This window comes from Bison bison, unplaced genomic scaffold (genome assembly GCF_000754665.1).
Source record: "Bison bison bison isolate TAMUID 2011002044 unplaced genomic scaffold, Bison_UMD1.0 scf7180017864469, whole genome shotgun sequence".
Taxonomy (NCBI): Eukaryota; Metazoa; Chordata; class Mammalia; order Artiodactyla; family Bovidae; genus Bison; species Bison bison.
In genome coordinates, this window is record NW_011495030.1 from 2,800,059 (window position 1) to 2,823,717 (window position 23,659).

Sequence of the window (23,659 nt, forward strand, 5' to 3'; positions counted from 1 at the left end):
GACTCTATGGCTTATGAACATTTATTTCATAGTTCTGGCTGCCAGGAAGTCCATGATCAAGAGCAGACTGGGTGGCAGCTGAAGGCCTGCTTCCTGGTTCACAGACAGCTGTCTTCTCCCTGTGTCTGCACATGTTGCAAGGGACAAGGCAGCTCCTTGGTCTCTTGTAAAAGAGCACTAATCTCATTCATGAGGCCTGTGATTGGGGGTCAGGATCAACACCTAAACATGCTGCCTTCAGCATAGGCTTAGCCACTAATGGCACAATAAAAGATCATTATCTGAACATGAATTCAACTGAAATTCAAGTGGACCTAAACCCAGAACCATATACTCACTCTGCAGCTTATAAAAAGTGTCCACTGTCATCTCTTCTGCTAGAGGGAATTAAAGCTAGCCTGGAAAGCTGCCTGATGGGACTACTGCGTGTCTGACTTGGAAATCAACTCTGTTCTATCCAGTTTCATCCTCTCTGTTAAGGCGGGGACACAGAGGTCCAGAGAGTTTGAGAAACTTGCCCAGAGACAGACAACCTCTTTTGGGGCTGAGCCAAGTCTCAGCAACTAAACAAGGTGTAGGACCAGGGTTCCTTTCATTAACACCAAGATATTTTTGTTTGTTTGTTTTTAAAGAAAAGAAAGGTGCTTTAATTAGAAGAGCTGGCATTTAATTAGTAGATCTGTGTCCAGAGATCAAGTCCCAAGATTCTGCTCAGCCAGGACAGTTTTAATGGGAAAAATGGAGGGGGAAGCAGCTCAGTGAATCACCGAGGCAGGAGGCTCTGCATCTCCACTCAGTGCAGACTGCCTGGCTTTCTTGTCAGAGTTATCTTGTCTGAGTGATCTGCCTGCAGGATTGCTTTGGGGGAACTTTTGGGTGTAGAGAGTTAGTCTGACTTCTTTTTATCTAAGAAAAGAATCAACAGGTTAGACAAAGCATGGTGTACATTCAGGAGAGCAAAACTCAGGAGTTATTTTCATTTGCTTAATGATCACATTCTTACAATTAGGTTCTTTTAAGGTAGGAGGGGAATAGAAATGGGGAAATAGGACAAGGGTGTGGAATTAAAAATTATTGACAACCTAAAAGTTGAGAGTTAAGTTTTATTTTGCTACACCAACATCTTTTCATTTGTGTGGGCTTTCACAGTTTGCCAAGCACCTCCTTAGCTCCATTGACCTTGTTTATTATACTATATCCAGGAGATTAGGGAGATGTTCCCTGCCCCCTGGTCTTTGGGAGACTTTTTGCATACTCAGACCTATGTTTCAATAGCTTATTCTATACCGATCCTTAAAAAATATGTATACACACATGTAAATGTGTATGTACATCTATATGCGCATATGGAAGACACTTCGTGTGTTGCCCCATCACACCCTGGGTCACAAAGCACAAAGAGAAAATAGTCTTCATTTGACAGTTCCCGAGTTGCCACTGATGCTTCAGTACTAAAGGGCTTAGATGTGTTTACACTTTCAAGAGGAGGAGGAACATTTTCGGCTTCCCTTTAATAAGTCTCATTTTGAGATAGTATGATGAGGTTGGCCAAATATTCTTCATGCAGTTTTTGTGGTAAGTCCTTCAAAGAATGAATGGTCAAGCCCATTTATTTCTCCTAGAATTTATCCTTCCTGTTTTTCTTAGTTGTGAGGTTATATATAAAGGTATGGGCATACAGACATTATGAAACATAAGGCTATCACGTGAGGCAGGAAATCAGACAAAACATTCAAAAAAACTCCATGGAAATTAAAAATCTAAACTCAGGGGGCAGGGTGGAAGGCAACACAGTCTTTTCACAGAGCTGTTACATACAATGCAACTGTCCTCAAATGCAGGAATGGAAAAAGCTAGCCATTCAGCTGCAGAACAAGGCTGGGGTCTTGGCTTTAGAGCTTTTCACGTCTTTAGCACTGGGCTGGGCAGCAAGTGTCTTTTCCAGAGTAGGCCAGAGCAGATAAGTCCAGCTTGGTCTTTAAGGCTTGAGTCAGCTCTGTGGCCAGCAACTCGTGGAGGGACACACCATCGTGGGAATATACCCAGTTTCTCCCAGTCCAGTCGTAACGCTTGGGGCCGCTACAAGACGAAACACAGAGTAAGTTCATGGCAACTGCGCTTCCAAAGAAACTGTCACCAAGAAACTGACTGTAGCGAAGAACTAAAAAGTAATAAACAAGACATGTATTTGACTTCTTGTCTTAGGCTTGATTTAATATATCTGAGTCATTTTGCCGTACACCTGAAATGAACACAACATTGTGAAACCAACTCTAATTTTAAAAAAAGCAGAATTACATCATTATCCTCAAGAACAATTCATAGAACAATGCTCAAGACCTGAAAACATTTCAACCCTATTGACGAGTCTCCGTTTATCATATTCTGATCTTTTGCTTTTCCTATGATATGATATCCTATGATATCACATATGATAACCTGAAATGTCACAGACAGTTCGACAGTTCAGTCGCTCAGTTGTGTCCGACGACCCCATGAACTGCAGCATGCCAGGCCTCCCTGTCCAACACCAACTCCCGGAGTCCACCCAAACCCATGTCCATCAAGTCAATGATGCCATCCAACCATCTCATTCTCTGTCGTCCCCTTCTCCAACACCACAGTTCAAAAGCATCAATTCTTCGGCACTCAGCTTTCTTTATAGTCCACCTCTCACATCCATACATGGCTATGGAAAACCATAGCCTTGACTAGACGGACCTTTGTTGGCAAAGTAATGTCTCTGCTTTTTAATATGCTGTCTAGGTTGGTCATAACTTTCCTTCCAAGGAGGAAGCGTCTTTTAATTTCACGGCTGCAATCACCATCTGTAGTGATTTTGGAGCCCAGAAAAATAAAGTGAGCCACTGTTTCCACATCTATCTGCCATGAAATGATGGGACCGGATCTGAGTTCTCTGAATGTTGAGCTTTAAACCAACTTTTTCACTCTCCTCTTTCACTTTCATCAAGAGGCTCTTTAGTTCCTCTTTGCTTTCTGCCATAAGGGTGGTGTCATCTGCATATCTGAGGTTATTGATATTTCTCCCAGCAATCCTGATTCCAGCTTGTGCTTCCTGCAGCCCAGCATTTCTCATGATGTACTCTGCATATAAGTTAAATACGCAGGGTGACAATATACAGCCTTGACGTACTCCTTTTCCTGTTTGGAACCAGTCTGTTGTTCCATGTCCAGTTCTAACTGTTGCTTCCTGACCTGCATACAGGTTTCTCAGGAGGCAGGTGAGGTGGTCTGGTATTCCCATCTCTTTCAGAATTTTCCTCAGTTTATTGTGATCCACACAGTCAAAGGCTTTGACATAGTCAATAAAGCAGAAATAGATGTTTTTCTGGAACTCTCTTGCTTTTTTGGTGAGACATTGGATGTTGGCAATCTGATCTCTGGTTCTTCTGCCTTTTCTAAAACCAGCTTGAACATCTGGAAGTTCACGGTTCACAAATTGCTGAAGCCTGGCTTGGAGAATTTTAAGCATTACTTTACTAGCATGTGAGATGAGTGCAATTGTGTGGTAGTTTGAGCATTCTTTGGCATTGCCTTTCTTTGGGACTGGACTAACAACTGACCTTTTCCAGTCCTGTGGCCACTGCTGAGTTTTCCATATTTGCTGGCATATTGAGTGCAGCACTTTCACAGTGTCATCTTTCAGGATCTGAAATAGCTTAACTGGAATTCCATCACCTCCACTAGCTTTGTTCGTAGTGATGCTTCCTAAGGCCCACTTGACTTCACGTTCCAGGATGTCTGGCTCTAGGTGAGTGATCACACCATCGTGATTATCTGGGTCATGAAGATCTTCTTTGTACGGTTCTTCTGTGTATTCTTGTCACCTCTTCTTAATATCTTCTGCTTCTGTTAGGTCCATACCATTTCTGTCCTTTATTGAGTGCATCTTTGCATGAAATGTTCCCTTGGTATCTCTAGTCTTTCCCATTCTATTGTTTTCCTCGATTTCTTTGCATTGATCGCTGAGGAAGGCTTTCTTATCTCTCCTTGCTATTCTTTGGAACTCTGCATTCAAATGAGTGTATCTTTCCTTTTCTCCTTTGCTTTTCACTTCCCAGTCTTTTCACAGCTATCTGTAAGGCCTCCTCAGGCAGCCATTTTGCTTTTTTGCATTTCTTTTTCTTGGGGATGGTCTTGATTCCTGTCTGCTATACAATGTCACGAACCTCTATCCATAGTTCATCAGGCATTCTGTCTATCAGATCTAGTCTCTTAAATCTATTTCTCACTTCCACTGTATAGTCATTAGGGATTTGATTTAGGTCATACCTGAATGGTCTAGTGGTTTTCTCCACTTTCTTCAATTTCAATCTGAATTTGGCAATAAGGAGTTCATGATCTGAGCCACAGTCAGCTTCTGGTCTTGTTTTTGCTGACTGTATAGAGCTTCTCCGTCTTTGGCTGCAGAGGATATAATCAATCTGATTTCGGTGTCGACTCCATGTGTATAGTCTGGTGATGTCCATGTGAAATATCAGGGCGGTGTCTTTTGGATGATGGCCATTCATGCACTACTGGCATGATCTGCCCCTTACCTATGTTATTATCATCATTTCAGTACATTTCATAACATTGGGCATCCACTATCTCTATCTAGTTTCAAAACATTTTCATCACCCAAAGGAAATTCCACATCCATTAAGCAGTTACTCCCTATTCACTCCTCTTCCCAGCTCCTGGTAACCGTCTCTACTGGTATTTTTAAGCAAAAACAATTTGCTTAATTCAATTTGAAATCCATGAAGGTGAGAGTCTGATGGGCTAGTTCATCCGTCTCAAGCTCATCTAGTGAACAAGAACAGCACATGCACTTCACGCTGGGAACACTGTGTCCGAGTGGCCCGTGTGACTAGGTTTCGCAGTGTCTGATTATTCCGGACCAACACAACCTGTGCCCATTAATTCCACTTCCTCCGGGTCTAGTGGAGGAGGGGACGTGCCCGCAACTGATGGCACTGCAGGGTGACACCTTGATGGAGGAAGGAGCAGAGGACACTGCAAGCCCACAGGAAGCAAGGGGCTGCCAAGTCCAGCTGCGCTCACGGGAGCTTCTCCAAAGTGCAGGATTGGGACAGCTTTGCCAGGGAGGAGGAAAGTTCAGAAGGGAAGTATGTTTTGAAGGTTACGAAAACATCAAGGATTTCTGTATTATCAACCAAAGGCACTTTCTTAATGGGATAAAAGGGACAAACCAAAAGCACTGGGCTTTTACCATGTACAAACAGCCAAACACACAGAGGCATAATAACCTGGACCAAAGCCAGAGAGCGTTTCCTTGGCTCTGGACTCTGATTTGCTGCCAGGATACCAGGCAAGCATGAGAACGCCCAGGCCCCTCCACACTGCCCAGGGCTCTGTGCTCAGCCAGGGACACCCAGCTGTCCACCCAGACCTCTCCTTTATTCCATCCTTTAATGTCTTCAAGCAAGGTACTGAGGCAAAGCCAGTGTTTCTTCTGACCTGAAACGTTGTCAGTTAAAAAGCCCCAGGACTTCCCTGGCAGTTCAGGGGTTAAGACTCTGTGCTTCTAATGCAGGGGGCATGGGTTTGATCCCTGGTCGGGTAACTAAGATCCCCCATGCCATAAAATAAAATAAAAAGCCCTATAATATCAGAACAGCAGCCCTAGGAAAGGTTATTTTGGGCCAATGTGAAAAATTGAGTGGAAAATAACTTTTTTTTTTTGAGGAACACAGTATTTTCATGATAGTAAAAGGCTATGTGGCATATTTTCTTTCCAGATTCTCATCGTGAATTTAAAAAAAAAAATACAACAAAAAAACAACTTAGGATTTCTCAAAATTTGTTATCATCCAGAAGTATATTTTTCTAAACATGCCTGAGGTAGGATCCTGTTGTTGGTAGGTGTGTCCAAATACGATAAGGACTTTTCAGTCTCAAGATACAACAAGAGGGAATTCTTTTAGTGGAGCCAGCACAGTTGGTTCTGGTGCTCTGCCTGCTATTTTCAAAGCCACTGATCCCCAAATCTGATGGCTGGATTTGTGGTCCACCCAGTTTCTCATCCTGATTCCTCTGGAGATGAAGGATAAGGCTGCAGCCCTCATGCATGGCCACAGGAAGGGTCGAGGTGGCTGTTTGAGACCAAAGAGAACAGGCTAATTGGCCCACACAGGGTAAAATCTCCCTCAACTTCAACTAAGTTAGATCTAAAAGCAAGACAGTCTGTGAATAAGCACCTGGCTAGAAATGAGTGATTCCTTGGAATTGGTTTTTCTTGAATGATAACATTCTTCCTAGATGAGGCTGGGATGAAGGAAGCCTAATGCTTGATTTAGTTTGAACAAAGAATCACACATTACAGCACCATAAACAGTATAATATTAACTACCTAAAAGTGATGTCAATGCTGAGGCAGGGAAAGAGTTAAACACTTTTCTTCAAAAAAATGGAAACACTGTGTGGCTTTCAAAGAATTCCAGGCTAGTTGTATCTGGGCCTTTCCCAATTCACAGTCTGAGTGTTCTCTTTGGAAGTGCTAATGAAGGAAGGACCAGGAAGGTTGTTCTGAGAGCTCTTTGTGGGCATCTCTCCCTTCACTTTCTTACAACCACTTCAACAGCAGCTAGAGGGATGAGGGACCCTCTCTCCCTGCACATTCTCAGGCCTTGAAACGCAGCACAGAAGGTCTCCAAAACAATCTTTTATTCTGCTAGATTGAAAGCACATCAATGAAAAAGGTAGGAGGCATGGAATGCCCTGGAAGTACAGTTTAAAACACTCTCCAACCTCCACAGAGCACACAGCCCAGTTCTGCAAGTGGAATTCAACTAACTTTTAATTGAGGTGCTCAAAACAGACCAGAGGTCAAACTTTAACGTGCTTTGAAGACAAATTGCAACTTGTTCACATGCTGTAATAGCAAAGGTGGCTTTTTCATGGAGAAAAAATGGCAAGGTGGGTTCCGAAAATTCTTCACTTCCAATCTTGTTAATATCCTGATACCTGCTTATAGCAGCCACATAATCATCAGAGTAAACCTTCCTACTGAGCCTGAGACATGCTGAAAAACCTCAGGAAAGGTTGCCTTACATAGGTGCTAATACACGAGGGTGACCCTTCTTAAACAGTCTACCAGGTCATGTTTCAAACAAGCTAAACCCTGAGAGACTTTGACTTCCGGACTTACCTGGATGGTGAAGATAACCAGATTTGCTTGTTTGGAGTCTGCTTGTTGATCACGTAGGTTCCTAGATCTCCACCCAGTTTAACTGTTAGAACACCACTCTGGTGCATCAGGTGGAAAAAAGCATGAGGAAGTAAAACAAGACAGGGTTATCACTGTGTCATAGTTGCCTCCTCTTTTGTTATATCTCAATTCTGCATTTATACCAGGGCACAACATACACCAAAAAGGAACTGTCTTTAATTTAGTTTTTGGAATTAGATCACGCAGAAAGAGCACTGCTCTTGGAATCAGATGATGATTAATCACAACGACACATATGTCAGAGTGTTTTCCCTCATTCCCTTTGAGGTGGACAAGGCAAAGAATATCCTTATTCCCCTCCTGAGGTAAGAAGACAGGAGTGTTCAGTGGCTCTACTGCAGCCGACAAATGAAAGGATCAGCATCCTGACTGCTGCCTTAGTTTCTCAACGACGGGCCAGAACATATTAGAGACATTAAAAGACATAGGCACCAACTCTACTGCAGTCCCAGTCAGCACAAACATCGGGAAGACCAAGTTCATGACCGAAGAAAGGAAGAAAAGGCAAGAGAGAAGGAAGCCATCCAGCCACCAGCTTTGCTGGTCTCAGAGCAGCAGCCTGAGCTCCGCTGGCAGAAGGCAGACCCTCTGCACACCAGGGCTCTTATCCACTGCCCCCACCCCCCTCACGCCCCACCAAAGCAGCTCACAAGTTTCTCAGATGCCCCTCTCCAGCTTTATATTCCTCTCTGGAGCCTTGAGTTCTTCAAAAGGCCGGTTGGTCTTATCTTTGCCCAATAAATGCTCATTTAAATTTGAAAACCCTCTTTCAACAAAGGAGCCTCTTACTCCTCAGGCCTGAGATCTCTCTAGACTGCACAGGATATTCAAGAAACAGCTCCACGGCTAAGCCTTTCTGCTCCCCAACCCCTGCAAGGCCCTCAGACAGGCAGCCTTTCAGAGTCCCTGTCCACCAACGGGTCCCCAGTGGTTCTTAGAATGTTTTGTGTTTGGTTTGCAAACACAAAGCGCTATTGAAAAGGTGGAGAGAGTGCCAATAATAATATAACTGATAGGCAGGGGATGGGGAGGACACTAGTGGGTTATATTTTTAATGATCTTTTTCCAATGAAAAAGAAATAAGCAAAATTATGGAGACGTTGGAAATATAAATGTTATAAACAAAATGAAGACATCCACAAAAATAGCATCTATTATTTTTCAGTACCTGCTCTGCACCAGGCACTGCTGGGCACTCTGTGTAAAACTGTTTCCTCTACGATCACGATCATAACCATCGGGAGGTGGAAATCATTATCCCAGTTTTACAGATGAGGACAACAAAGGGAAAGGGTAACAAAGGAAACTTAGAAACTGGGAAAGCTGATCTCAAATCCAGGTCTGCTCCAGCCCAGAAGATGCTGTTCTTCCCACAACACGAAGTGCTCTCTCAGTCCTGTTAATCAGCGATATCAGCTCAGGTATCTGCTGCCAGTTCTTTTGTTTGTTTTTAATTTAGCTGTACTAGGTCTTCGTTATGGCATGCAGGGTCTAGTTCCCTGACCAGGGATCAAACCAGGCTCCTGCACTGGGAATGCAAAGTGCCGACCGGTGGGCCACCAGGGTGGTGTTCAGCTGCTGGTTTTAAAATGCAGGGCTATGATCACGCAAGTTTGCTTTAAATTTTCTTTTTTTTCCTTTGAAACCTATCTGTGTTATTTTGTTCGGACTATCTTTCACTTATATTTCAGTTTCTTACAACTGTATAATTTGGTAGTTTTTAGCATGTCACAGAGTGTTTTCATAAAGTGTGCAAACATCCTCACTATGTAATTCCAGGCTATTTCTATCACCTCAAAAAGAAGGTCTGTACCCATCAGAGTCACTCATTTCCCCGTCCATATATATAGTTTATGGCTTATTTTTCCATATAATAGACTCAAGGAATCAAGACATAATTTCTCCTGATTTTACCTATTTGCGGCCCTTAAATGCCCTGTTGTGACCCTACACCCAGGCGGTACATGATACAGCAGGAAAGGCAGGGGCTGGGTCTAGGAGTGCACAGTCTCACCAGCTTCCTTAGGACAACAGCTGCTCCGCCCCCTTCAGAGACAGTTCGCGGAGCGGGGGCTGATGGGAGAACTGAGGCGATTCTGGGAAGGTTACCCTGGCACCCCTCAGCTGGGACTATGGCCTGTGTGTTTTCCTCACTGTATCTGAGCTGCCAGCTTGCTCCTCACCTGCTCCTTCCCTCCACTACTTTAAGCCCCCTGAGAGCAGATTTGTCTTTTCATCCTAGCATTTTCAATATCTGTGCAAAAAACTGATGGATTTTTAAAAACCCAATGAGAGAACCAAGTGGATGATAATCAGGCACTGTGATAACCCCTGGAACGTGAAGGGCAAGGTCACACAAGGCAACGCTCAACTACGCCCCCTCCTGTTCATTGTGCGCAATTAGAGTTTTCTACTGAGGTTGTTGAGTTGCTAAGTCGTGTCTGACTCTTTGCAACCCCATGAACTACAGCACGCCAGGCTTCCTTGTCCTTCACTATCTCCCAGAGCTTGCTCAAACTCATGTCCATCCAGTTGGTGATGCCATCCAACGATCTCATCCTCTGTCGCCTCTTTCTCCTCTTGCCCTCAATCTTTCCCATCATCAGGGTCTTTTTCCAAAGAGTTGGCTCTTTGCATCAGTTGGCCAAAGTATTGGAGCTTCAGCATCAGTTCTTTCAATAAATATTCAGGGTTGAGTTCCTTTAGGATTAACTGGTTCGATCTCCTTGCAGTCCAAGGGACTGTTAAGAGTCTTCTCCAACACCACAGTTGGAAAGCATCAATTCTTTGGCACTTAACCTTCTTTATGGTCCAACTCTCACATCCATATGTGACTACCGGAAAAACCATAGCTTTGACTAGATGGACCTTTATTAGCAAAGTGATGTCTTTGCTTTTTAATACGCTGACCAGATTTGTTATAACTTCTTCCATTTCCAAAGGAAACTAGATGCATTACTGGTTCCCCAGGAATTCTTAATGCTTTTGGAACCGTCTGCAAGTAACCCAGATAAAAGAGAGCTTTTTTTGTACATTAATGTTATTCCTTAAGGAGCAATCTGAGTGTCTACTTAGGGAGAATGGGCAGATATCAATATGGGGCAGTGGGGGAGAGAGGCAGTATTTAGCTCCTGACATCCAGACACTGACCAGTGGAAGCAGCCCCCAGTCATAGGAGGTGAGGCTTGATTCCGACTGGCAGCATCAGTGGAAGCAAAAATAATCATTTCCGTTGTTATAAGCTCATTTGTAGAAACAGACACATATGGGAATGGCATGTTGCATTAGGGGATTTCATCTATATGAATAGGCTTCCGTGGTGGCTCAGGGAAGCAGTAAAGAATCTGACTGCCATGTGGGAGACCCGGGTTTGATACCTGGGAGAAGGGAACGGCAACCCCCTCCAGTAGGCTTGCCTGGAGAATCCCATGGACAGAGGAGCCTGGCAGGCTACAGCCCATGGGGTCGCAGAGAGATGGACATGACTGAACGACTAACACACACCTATATGCGTGTGACTTCCCCCACTCCTAAAATGTACACTGACTTCCCCTTAAGGAATAAGAATAATGAATATACAGCGCTTTTACCTACATTGTTTCACTTAATCCTAAAATACACCTGGAGAAGAGGAGGTTACTGTTACTCACTTTACAGCTAAAGGACCTGTCCTCATGGGTAGATAATTCACTTAAGCATTCTAGAAAAAAGTACAAATGCAGGATGCTAGGCCAGGCCCTCTGTCACCATATCCAATAAAGTGCTACCTCCGAGCAGGGGTGCATGACCTAGGACCCAGAGGTGGTCTTCAAGGCTCTGCAAACAGCACAGCCCTGGAAGCAGAAACTCCTAGGCATACACAGAAGTTTTTCTCAGGAGAGGATCCAGAGCAGTCAGATTCTCACAGGGTGTCCTGATCCCCTAATGGTTAAGAAGCCTCTGTCTATGGCAATAATATGCAGAAAACTCAGTGAATGAAGGGCATGGCAACCGGTAAATTCTATTTAAAGTGACTAAGAAGCTAGGGCTCCACCTGGAAAGAAAACAAAGGCAGCTTGGAGGTAACTCTAAATAGCATGGTGCTTGTCACAGTTTCCAGGGTCAAGTGCAGCGACTCCATGGTTACCTAGCCATGGGTGGGGCTTTGGCTCCTGCAGGCAGTTCCCTCTGATAACCATAACCAGTAAAGGATGAGGCCTGGACCCAGATACTGACAACCACATGACCTGCCCCACCGGGACAACACAAGAGCCACGAAGCTGCCCGTGTCTCCCAGTCCACAGAAGGGAACAGAAGGGAACGGGTTTATCTAGAGTATTGCTTTCATTTGCCTATTTGGCCAATAGCAAGTTGATAAAACAGTTCTATGTGCTGAGTGCCATCACTGAAAGTATGTAAAAGTAGGTGAGTCTCATTTCATTTATACAGTGAATCGACATTTCTTAAGTCCCTGCTATGTACCTGGCAATGTTCTAGGCATTGGGAGACCAGGAGTGGACAGTGTCCCAGCTGCCAAGGAGCTCACTGTAGCCATGGGAGCTGGTGTGTAAAGAGACAGTTACAGCAGAGGGTGTCAGTATCAAACTCAAGAGTGCTGGGCAAGGAGGGCTGGTGGTGTCTGCCTGGAGCATCTACGAGGCCTGCAGAGGAGGTGACATCTGACTCAGGGCAGGGAAAGGCTGTGCTCCAACCAACTAATGGTGTTACAGGTGCTCTACCGTCTATAATGTAATGTCAACTAACTTATCTTATATGTGAAATACATAAGTTAGCACCTGGAGGACTCTGATCAGAAATTCACACCTGAGGTAGCCCAACAACAGAGGGAGCTACTAAATCTCTAGTATAGAGTGCATCTACACTAGAGATTTTCCTAATTAGCACATGATTTACTAGATATACTTCTTCCCTAGTGAGGAGAATGATACTCAAGACGCAGTGTATGGATCGGGTGGAAAAACTCAGGTGCCTCTTCCCTTGCACGAATGGGCAAGTGCAGCAGCTGAGCACTCTTCAGAGAGACCCTGTGAAGATAGGGAAGGCCCTGACCCCGCACTGAGCACAAGCTTTTGTTGCCTGCCTCGTGAGGGAAGCAGAATCCAGCTGCTAGAATACTGGCACCTTCGCTTCTAATGAAACTGTCAAAGTATTTGAGTCAAGCAGGGACATGCTTCACTAATCCTATAGGAATAGGTGGGGCAGCTGCTTCTGTGGTGTCTCCAAGTGTGGCAGAACTTAGCCTGACACTTGGTTTCCCTATAGTTACCGCACCTAGGAAGGAGGCTGGGGGAGATGAGACCTGTAGCTTCCCCTAGCTCTAATCATCCCACAGATGGGCAGGTTGGAGGGACCAGTCTGTAAGGGTTCCCTGGTATCTCTCCCTTCTGAGGCTGCCTGCATAAGCACGTCCACAGCCCAGCCTGAGCACTGCTGCATTTTCTGGTGCTGACAGCTTCCAACGAATCCACCTGGAAGGCATTTAATCCTTTCCTGCCCTGCCCCATTACCACCAAGTCCCTTACTGTCCTTACAACCAGGCTTGACACCTGCTCCATTTGATGGAGTCCTTTTTCTATCCAGTACCCCCAACAGTAATATCCAATACCATTTCTATCACTTTAGCCTGACAGCTGGTTGTCCTAAATAATCCCATGATTTAATCCCAAATGCACACTTCATGACATTTCCTGGTATTAATTAATTGCTGTCAAGAGGATTAACTTCTGCAGGGGATTTGCTCCCACTGGCCAAAAAGAGCTGCTCCCTACGGCCTAGGCAATAATTCTCCATAAATCCAAAGGCTGACCCTAACTCAAGTCTGCCACCTGGTGGCCAGCTGATTCACACCAGCACTACCTGGGCTTCTAGGATCTGTTTAAGTTTCATCCAGCCCTGGATGAAGCATCTGGGGAGTTACTCTAAAAACTTCAAAAACCTCAATGCCTGGCTTGGGCTATAGCCTAGACCAATCAAATATTCCTAGAGGTGGGACCCAAAGGTGCTCTTTAGAATCTCAGGTGAGCTTTTCAAAAACAGGCTTCCTAGGACTGCAGCCTGAATTTCCAGGAAGTGAGGCACATGTCTAGTCTGAATGCATCTTAGGCAATCTCTCACCCGGCTTAAGAACTAGCAGTCTAGCTCAGTGTTCTCCGTGCCTGCATGAGGAGGGCTGTCTTGCTACACAAACACATATGCCTGGCTTCCTTCCTGATTTACCTTCATAGGTATTGAGTGAAGGTTCAAAGTCTGTATTTTCAGGAAAAATGAGGGCTCAGAGAGGCTGAGTGACTTGCCTGAGGTCACAAGACTGGTGCAGCTGAAACCAGAACTCCAGTCTTTTGGCCGCAGCCATAACTGCATGCTACTGGAAAGGAATTCTCTATCTCAGTGAGCTAAAATTCTTAGGGAGGATACAGAAGAATGAAGAGAAGAAAAGAGGTACCCCAAAGGAGACATCATAGTCTTCAAACGTGTATGGTTTGTCTGCAAGATCTTCAAAAAACTCTGCTAAGGAGTCCAGTGTCTCCTCGGCCAGTCTTTCGTAGGTGGTATCGTCCAAAGTGCTGCAGGGGGAAGAGAAACAACGCCAATCATGCGATCACCAAACTGCTGCATTTTATTAGCATCAATTGATATTTATTTTTTACTTAAATTTTTTAAATAGATGGAAAATATCTAACATATACAGAGTAAAAATTTAAAGAGCATGAAAGAATTTAGAGAAGTAAGTCTTTCTTCCCAAACAGGCTAAACTATGATGAGCAATCTTCTGTATCCTTTTAGTCACCCCCTAGACTGTAGCCCACCAGGCTCCACTGTACATGGAATTCTCCAGGCAAGAGTACGGTAGTGGGTTGCCATTCTCTTCTCCAGGGGATCTCTCTGACCCAGGGATTGAACTCCTGCACTGCACACCAATTCTTTACCATCTGAGTCACCAGGGAAGCCCAACGTATACAGAGTAAAAATTTAAAAAGCATGAAAAAAGTAAGCCTTTCTTCCCAGACAGGCAATCTGTGTATGAGCAAGCTCTTCTGTATCCTTCTAGAATTTTTATATATTTTTTAATATACAAATGAAGCACCTTGCAGTTTTCATTTCATATGTCTTAGACATTGTTCCATATTAGCACGTATGGGTTTTCACAGTATTTTATCTTATGTTATTCATTCAGCTTGTCCCTTTCAACTGGCCATTGAGATTGTTTCCATTGCTTTTGTTATTAACATTTGTTGGGCAAATCACAAAGTGGGAGAAAATACTTGCATTCCATATATCTGAAAAAGGACTTATTTCCAGGACATGTAAAGAACTCTTACAAATCAATAAGAAAACCCAACAGGAAAATACGCAAAATATTTGAACAGGTTTCATTAAAAAAAAAAAAGATATCCAAATGGTCAATGAACATATGCAAAGGTGCTCAACCTTGCTAATCTTCAGGAAAATGAAAATTAAAAAACCACAATGAGATATCACCAGAAAGGTTAAAACGAAAGAGAGAATATGAAGAGTCGGTCAGGAAGTGCAGTAACCAGAGCGTTCAGATACTGCTGATAGGCAAATAAATTAGACAAGCATTTTGGAAAACTATTGATACTTCTACAAGAGTTGAATACATTCAGGTGCTGTGACCATCAATTCCACTCTTGGGTATATACTCAACAGAAATGCATACCCAGGTTCATCAAGAGACACGCACCACGCTAGAATGTTCACAGAACTATCCATTAGCCCAAATTAGAGGCTGCCCAAGTATCCAGACATAATACAGTAGATAAATAAACTGTGATACCTTCAAACCATGAAACACTACAGTGCAAGACAGAATTGTCTACAAAAATAACAATATGGATGAATCCCACAATAAACGGTGACTGAAAGAAGCCACACACAGACATACTTATTCTTAATACCATTTATATAAATTTAAAAGGCAGGCAAAACTAATCCATGTTATTTGAAACCAGAATGGTAGCTACTCTGGGACAAAGAGGGGTTAATAATTAGAAGTGAGCAGAAGGCCTGCTCTCAAGGGGTTGGTAACATTCTATTTCTTGAGCTAGTTCTTGAGTACATGGTATGTTCAGTTTTTAAAAATTTATCAAGCTGAATACTTGGAGATATTCTATATAGATATTATTTTTTAATTAAAAAAATGCTATAAATCTATAGACACAGAAAGTGGTTGTCTGGGGCAAGGAGGAATGAGGAGTGATTACTAATGGCTATGGAGTCTCTTTTTGGAGTGATGAAATTGTTCTGGAATTAGATAGTGGTAAAAATTGCATAATTTTGTGAGAATACTAAAAACCACTGAACGGTACATTTTGCTTTATATATATATTGGTTGGCTGGGTTTTTGTTTTGTTTCTGGCTGTACCAGGTCTTAGCTGCATCACAAGGGGGATCTTCATCGCCTCGTGCGGGCTTAGTTGTGGCGTGGTGGGATTCTAGTTCCTTGACCAGGGATCAAATCTGAGCTCTCTGCATTGGGCACAGAGAGTCTTAACTACTGGACTATAAGGGAAGTCCCAGTGGTACATTTTTAAATGGTGAATTTTATGGTATGTAAATTATGACAATGAAAACTGCCAGAAACCTCCCTGTATAGAATGTATGTATAGGTTACAAGAGGTGTCTTGGAAAACTCCATCATTGGAGAGTTTCTAGGAGGCCCAAAGTAAGACATTCCATGGACTGTAGCCCATCAAGCTCCTCTGTCCATGGGATTCTCCAGGCAAGAATACTGGAGTGGGTTGTCATTCCCTTCTCCAGGGGATCTTCCCAACCCAGGAATTGGACCCGGGTCTTCCACATTGCAGTCAGATCCTTTACTGTCTGAGCCACCGGGGAAGCCTGTGCATATAGGTGAAATCCCCTAACTCAACATGTCATTCCTGTGTGTGTCTGTTTCACCCGCCTCAAGGGCACAATGTGGGGAAGGCTACGGGGCTGAGTGGTGGGCCTGGGGGGCGGGTGTTGGGTATTTCCCTCTCCCTCTCCTCAGTTAACGCTGATCAAGAGACATCTGAAGAGAAGCAGGACAGACTGATAGGTGCCCGGAGGAGCTTGGGGAACATAAAGACACACCTGACTCAGGCATAAAACCCAAAGTCAAGAGCTTAGCAGGTGTTATCTGGCAGTGGCAGGTGGGTCATGGCAAAAGCGGGCTGCCCTACACATGGCAGGTCAAGGTACGCTTCCCAGAGGCCAGAAGTAGACCCTGAAGAAGGGAGCTAGGCATGGAGCGTCTGCCAAGGTCCCACCCAACCTCAGAGGGCTGTCTGGAGGGATGGGGGGACAGTAGCAGAGAGTCTGTGCAAGGAGGGGCTGGAAATGGTGCCCCCGAGGCGAAAACCTAACCCATGCAGACGTAGCACTTGTTCAGAGGCTGCGGGGAGGGGCCAACGACACAGACATGGGAGCCCGGAGCCTGGAGGTCCCCTGTCAGCTGCTGCCTGTGATAACCTGGAAGGCCCATACTGTCCTGCAGAGCTGGAGCTTTGGCGACAGTTAGGACGTTCCTGCATGTGGGTGGCTCCCTGCTGCCATTAGCTGATGAACACAGAAATGGTGAGCCAGGAGAAGACCAGCCGGTCTACGCTGGGGAGCTGGAAGCAGTACCGAGATGGATGAGCCAAAGGGAGAAGCTAAAGCCTCTCATTAAGCCAAAAAAGGGGATCTAATTCTGTTGCAAAAAGCAGGTTAAGAGTAGTCTTTAGTGTTACAACCTCAAGGAAAATGCTCTTAGGTTGAGACAGGTGGCTGTGGGAGTGAGGATGCCAAAAATAAGTCAGTTGGAGACTCCCATTCCAGGTGGGACTAGTGGAAAAGGACCCGCCTGCCAATGCAGGAGACGTAAGAGACGCAGGTTCAATCCCTGGGTCGGGAAGATCCCCTGGAGGAGGAGGGCATGGCAACCCACTCCAGTATTCTTGCCTGGAGAATCCATGGACAGAGGAGCCTGGTGGGCTACAGTCCATAGCGTCGCAGAGTCAGACATGACTGAAGTGACTTAGCACATACAGGAGGCTCCAGGTGGCTGGTATGTGAGACTGACTACGTCTTAAGAGATCAGATGCCTACTAGGTTTCTGAGAAAATCCTGTTATCAAAGAAAAATCAGTCTGGCCGACTGGAGCCTTACGACAGCCTGCAGAAACTGTTACTATCAGCAGGGAGAGGGCTGTGAAGACTGCTCACCCCCAGGAGGGACACGTTCCACTGCCTGTGTCCCCTGAGGCCATGGGGAGGGACAGCCAGTGAGGAGCCTTCTGGGGGCAGAACTGGGGTTTCTTAGAGGGATGTCCCCCACAACCAGGGTAGAGCTTGTCCCAGGGCAGCCCAGGGGGCTCCATTGCTGCCCTCTTCAAATAAAATGTCATCTTTTACTTGAACACGAGCTACTGATGTACTGGTTATCTTGCCCCTCTCCGTGTGTGTTTGTGTGTAGGTCGGAGAAGCCATTCCTAGACCTGGAGACAGGACTGCATGTCATCTGGGCATCTCAGCCTTTGAGGCAGATGAGGGACTGTGGGCCTGTGGTTGCGGCCCCAGGATGTGTGTAGAAGGTTGCAGGGGTTGGGGCGGGCAGTGCTGTCACGCAGATTCATAGAGGGCTGGGCTGCAGCAGCGCCCAGCAGCTTTCCCCCAGAACCCATCACCTCCTCCCTCCAGGACACCCACTAGACTACCTTACTGGCCTCCCCTCCTCTTAGCTGGGGCCCTGGGACCAAGTCCTTCCCACTAAAATGTGAGCGAGGGACAAACACCACTGCTGGGCCTGCCATGCTCTCGTCCATTTCTGTGGAGTGTGCTGTGGACGGGATGACCCAGGCTTGACCTGCAGAGGGCAGATGGTGCAGACAGGAGACAGGAAGGTGGAAAGAGTCCGGCTCTCTGAACCATTTCACAGAGGTACGGCCACCCTGCTCCCACAGAGAAGGGGGCCTGCTTGGAGCCATTTCAATTTGGGGTCTACTTGTTACCGAAACTTGGCCGGCCCTAAAGACTAAGATATCAAAGAGAATAACAACAAAACTCTGGGAACAACCTCAATGTCCAGCAATAGGGAATGCGTTAAATGAATCATGGCACATCCATACAACTTAGAACTATTTCACTAAACATAGTACAGTGGATAGTTAGTGATGTGGGAAGATGCTTATGAGCGCTACTTCTTAGGGAGAAGACAGGTTTTCTGTGGGATGGGTTTTGAGGTTTTTGTTGTTAAAAAAAAGTGAAAGGAAAGAAAAAGACAAGTATATGTGTGTGTGCATATGTTATACATGGGGGGGTGGTGGAAGGAAGAAGTGATCTCTGACATGCAAGATGCTTTGTCTTACCCAGCATCACCCAAAGTTCCCGCTGTCCTCAAATTTATCCAGCAGACACTTTGCTTTTTGACATCCAGGGTCTGGTTGAGGCAGCGGAGGCTCAAACTCTAAAAGCCAAAGTGAAGAACATTACCATTTTCCAATACATTACAGTCCATTAATGCACAGTTTAAATATTATTACGGGTACACTCAGGAGTAACCAGGTTAAAGTTTTTCAGACTATTTCTTCCTCGGCAATTTTTTTGTCTTCTTTTGGTGCAATACACTGCACTAGCCCAGGCTCTCTCCCCAACGCAGGCTGTGCTCCCCAACGCAGTAGCCACTCACTACATGCACCTATTCAAATGTAAATTTACTGAAGTAAGATCAAAATTGCAAAGTCAATTCCCCGGTCTCATTAGCTACCTGTCGGGTGTCGTGTGGCACAGACTCAGGACATACCTACCATCACCGGAAGTGCTGCTGGCTGGGATGGGGTGGTGAACAAAGACGGGGTTAGGAGTGTCAGCAAAGTCTTAGAATGTGACTAAAAGGAGCAAGCACAAATGGCTGGATGGCCAGGATGCGGCTGCAGACTGCTGCCTGACAGATCTTAATAACACCATCTGCAGGGGACACTGTGACACACTGATTTCTTTCAATACCTAACTACTCCCTCTGAGCAGTGGGGTCTGAGCTATGACCAGCCAGAGAGCTGTCAGAGGGGATGAAGGCCCGAAAGGAGAGAGAAGTGGTCCAGCAGAATGGAGAGGCGGCAGGGGAGTGATGGAGAGGCGGGCTGCAGGGCTTCATCTGGGGAAGACGCCGAGGGGCCTGCAGAGCTTGGCGGCAAGGTTCACCTTCTCCAAAGGGCACCGTGGCTGCCACCAAGAGGAGGGGACAGAGGCTGTGGTTACTCTCTTGGGCCATCGGGGCCCTGGGCAAGCTGGGAAAGACTAAGGCTGAGAAGTGAGGGGAGGAGGAGGAGGAAATGGGGGTGTAGGACACAGATGGCCATTTAAAACCATTGGCTCTGAAGAAGTGAGAGAGTGGCTGTGAAAAGCACAGTGTCCCACAGCATGTTCTGGAGTGTTCACCATCAACTGGGTGGTGATCCCAGACTTTAGAGAAGGGGCTCATTTAGTCCTCATTGCCCGCCTAGGAGGGAAGTGTACTGTGACAGTCGTCATTCATGATAGAGATGCCCTGTAAAGTTGGTGGATAAGCGAGTTGCTCCTGAGGGAAATACGGAGAGGTTCCTGTGAGCCTCTGGTCTCGTTTTCACCAAATGATCAAGGCACAACCTGGTTTTACACGTGTTTCTGTTTAAAGACACCTCTATCATATATGTTGTCGATTCACTAACCCTGGACTCACAGCCAACAGCACTAAAACTCAAGTTTTGAACAAAGCTTACCCAGCCCGCCTGTTTCCTCCCTAAGGTCCCTCACAGCCTTCCTGCACAGAGCAACCAGACAGCACTATGCTTGGGGCCACTTTAAACAGTGAAATCAACCAGGAAAAAAAAAAAGCACAAAACTGTGTCACAATACTAAACCATGAAGAACGTGCCCCAGACAGACTGTGCAAAAGACCCTCGTTTCCAGTGTGGGAGCTGAAACAAGAGGGCAGGGCCTGCTGTGACCTCAGCCAGGGTCATGAGAGTGCGGGTGACTCAGGCTTTCTGAGGCACTGCAGGGTCACTTGCCTAAGTCACACAAACACACAGATACAAAGCAGGGGAGCTGGGATCTGAACCCATGCTGTCTGGCCCCAAGGTCCTGGCCCCAAAGGCAAGAATCGCATCCTGGGAATGATACAGGGCTCCAGACACAGAGGGGAGGGCTTTGAGAACTCGGGGCTCACGTCAGTCAGTTTTCCCTTCTCTCGTGGATCTCGGCCTCTCAAATCCTAGCTGTCTTAGTCCGTCTGCTACCTTCACACACAGTGTTTCTCTTTTGTCCTTTAATTGTATATCTTCGATGGTTCTGATTGGAGAGCTAGTCTCAAGCAAGGTACTCATTCACAGCCAGAATAGAAGACTTTATTCAGCTGTTTTTTTTTCAAGTTTCTTTTTTTTTTAAATGAATGAATTAAAATTTGGCGATGTCAGGTCTTAGTTGCAGCATGTGGAACCTTCGTGTTGTGTCACACAAGATCTTTCGTTGTAGCACGCGGGCTCTCTAGTTGTGGCAAGTAGGCTCAGTTGCTCCACAGCATGTGGGATCTTAGTCCGTCACCAAGGATTGAACCCATGTCCCCTCCATTGCAAGGCGGATTCTTAACCAATGGACCACCAGGGAAGTCCCTATTCAGCTGATTGTAATCACAAGGGAACAGTTGCCAAAGACCCCCTCCATCATCTCCTACCTGCTTCTCCCTAATCTAACATTCTCTGTGGTGGTGGTGGTGTAGTCACTAATTTGTGTCCAATAGTCCGCCAGGCTCCTCTGTCCATGGGATTTTCCAGGCAAGAATACTGGAGGAGGTAGCCATTTCCTTCTCCAAGGGTTCTTCCCGACCCAGGGATCAAACCCGGGTCTCCTGCATTGCAGATTCTTTACCGAATGAGCGATCAGGGAAGCCCGACATTCCCTGGATAACTGCTTAACCTTTTAGACCTCTACTTCCTCCTCTGAAGGCAGCAGTCATGGACTGCAATACCCCAAACTTGGGGCCTGATGGTGATCAATCAGTTTGTTTTGAAGCATGTCAGGACAGTGTGGAGAGAGAGGACCTCAGGGGGGAAATCTGGCCTTTGCTAAGGAAGAAGCTGCCCCACTCTGATTGTGGGCTGCAGATGGACTTCAGGGTGGGCAGGGCTCTGTTATAAGAGCGCCCCCTTAGGCCCCCCGAGGCCAACCCTCTTGCTGCCAAGGTTACCTGGAGCCCCTGGACTGTGTGTCTGTGGCAGGTCTGCCCACTCGAGTGTCCAGGGCTCAGTGACTTCGTGAGCTCGGTACAAGGCCGGCTAAGGGGAGACGCTGCAGGAAATACTAGGTAGTTCCACAGGCTCCAGCTCAGACCCTGGACATGACCCAACCTAGGCCACTCTGGTGAGGCTTGGCCTGATGGCCAGCAGGGAGGCCAGCCCAGGGTCCCCTTGTCACCCTGGGCTATGGCAAACCGAAAGCTTGAAGAGTGAGTCAGTTCTCATCCGCTTCTGGGAGGACACACGGGCACAACCACTCTTGGCATCAAATGAGTTGAGTATCTGCTGGCTCCTCACTCAGCAAGGCCAGCCTGAGGACTTCACCCAAGACAAGACTCTGTTCACACACACAGAAACGCCCACTGCAGCACCATGCCAGGCAAGAGCAGCACAGAAGGAACAGGGTGATGAACATGTGCATTCTGTAGAAGGGGCACCTGTGACCAGCGTGGTCCTGACTGCCTGGTTTTCCTGAGAAGAGAAGTCAGTGATTCCAACTTTGAGCGTAGGCAACCAATCCCAGGGATATCTCCAACACAGTCAAATAGCACACCTCAGTGGAAGGGTTAAGCCTAAAGTCAACTTCCAGAGCTCCATGAACAATTTGAATTGGATTTCACCTGCCCTTTCACTACCCACAGTCCATCCAGTGGACCAGCCACTCAGAGCTGATCTCTGCCTGCCTGCCTTCCCGCCTTTGCCCATTCAGTTCTCTCCTGAAGGCCGCTCACCGCCTCCTGCTATCTGCAGACCCTGATTAAACATCACCTCTATCCTCCCGTGTAACCTCCTTAATCCCATAGTCCTTTGGGCTTCCAAGTCGTGGAGTAACTGGGTCAGGCATTTCTTTGTAACCCGGGGGAGAGAAGTGAAATTAAGTGCTTAAGACTTTATATATGTCAATTAAACCTATGCCAGCGGTAATCTCTTCCCAGAAAAACAAGCCAGGCCTCAGAGGGGTTCCGCCATCCCTCGAGGTACCTCTGCTGAGTCCAGGAGCCAGAATTTGGAACCCAGGCCCGATCCAAAAAGCCCTGCTGCTCTAGCTGCAGTGCTCCGCAACTCTGACATCTTCACCTCGCTAGATGAAAGCATTTCGTTCATAAAAGCCCATGCTTGAAAGCATCGCTCTGATAGTACACATTTATATCATTATATTGATATATACACTATTTGACTTAAGTAGTTCTATATTCATAGCATGCTAATATTATACATAGAATACTTATATGTATATTATAGTACCTAGCATATATTATTACTTAAATTTAAGTTCTCGAAAAGAGCAGTGACAAGCTTAGAACCATCACTGGCCCCTAAGAGTCAGTCCCCGCCCACCTTTCCTGCTTTTCCCGCAATTGCACCGCAGGATAAAATAGCCCTTTTTCTCAAGAAAGCGGAAAACAGTGCAAAAATAACCGGGAGAAACGGAGACTGGGCACTGCTCGGCCGCGCGCCGCCGCACTTTCCCCGCCCAAGCGCGGCCCCGCCGGAGCTGGGGCGAGTGCGCTTGTCCGGCGCGTCCTCGGCGTGCGCGGCCTCCCTCCCGGCGTGCGGCCTGCGCAGCTGCCGGCGCGGATACTTACGGACTGGCTACGCGCCGGGGCCTTGGCGGTTCCGATTCGCAGGCCCTGGAGGCCGGAGAGCGAGAGGTCCTTCGCCGGCCGCGGGGCCCCGGCACGGGTAGGGGCAAAGCCCGGGAGCGCGGAGCGGGGCAGGAAACTGGCAACAGAGCGGCGCCCGAGCGTCCACATGCTCTTTGTGATCTGCGGCGGCTCCGCCCTCCTGCTCGGGAAATGGCGAGCGCCACCTGGTGGTCACGGATTGCAGCCGCAGATTCCCCTTTTCTGTTGGCTTGGGAAATGACTAGAAGTTAGACTTTAGGAAGAACTTCCCTGCATTGCTCTATCTCTGCTTTTAACAGAAATAGAAAGCTTGTTTAATGCAAAGCACGAGGCTTAACCCTTGGGCAACGTAGTGAATGCATAACCCAGGTCCCTGACATCGGAGACTTCAGCTTAGTGACCCGTTGGTGGAGAATTCTATACAGAAAGGCTTTGGGAGCTGCAGTTCTGCTGTGAACTGAGTGGGATACAGGTCTTGAGGTTGCTTGAAAGCCAGTATAGATTAAAGCAGCTAGGAGAGTACAGACA

The 23,659-nt window shown here is 46.4% G+C and overlaps 1 protein-coding gene across 2 annotated transcripts; it reads right to left on the reverse strand.

The window, feature by feature from the left end:
- Positions 1 to 1,089: 1,089 nt before the first annotated feature.
- FXN (frataxin) lies at positions 1,090 to 23,282 on the reverse strand. Of its 2 annotated transcripts, none has more exons than XM_010860656.1 (5): positions 23,093 to 23,282; positions 18,603 to 18,700; positions 13,698 to 13,818; positions 7,175 to 7,272; positions 1,090 to 2,079 (listed from the first exon to the last, which is right to left on the reverse strand). In XM_010860656.1, the coding sequence occupies exons 1-5, from the start codon at positions 23,258 to 23,260 to the stop codon at positions 1,911 to 1,913; spliced, it is 654 nt and encodes a 217-aa protein (XP_010858958.1). In that variant the 5' UTR covers positions 23,261 to 23,282; the 3' UTR covers positions 1,090 to 1,910. The 2 variants fall into 2 exon arrangements, with proteins under 2 accessions (XP_010858958.1, XP_010858957.1); XM_010860655.1 differs by lacking the exon at positions 1,090 to 2,079 and adding an exon at positions 4,486 to 5,099.
- Positions 23,283 to 23,659: the final 377 nt, after the last annotated feature.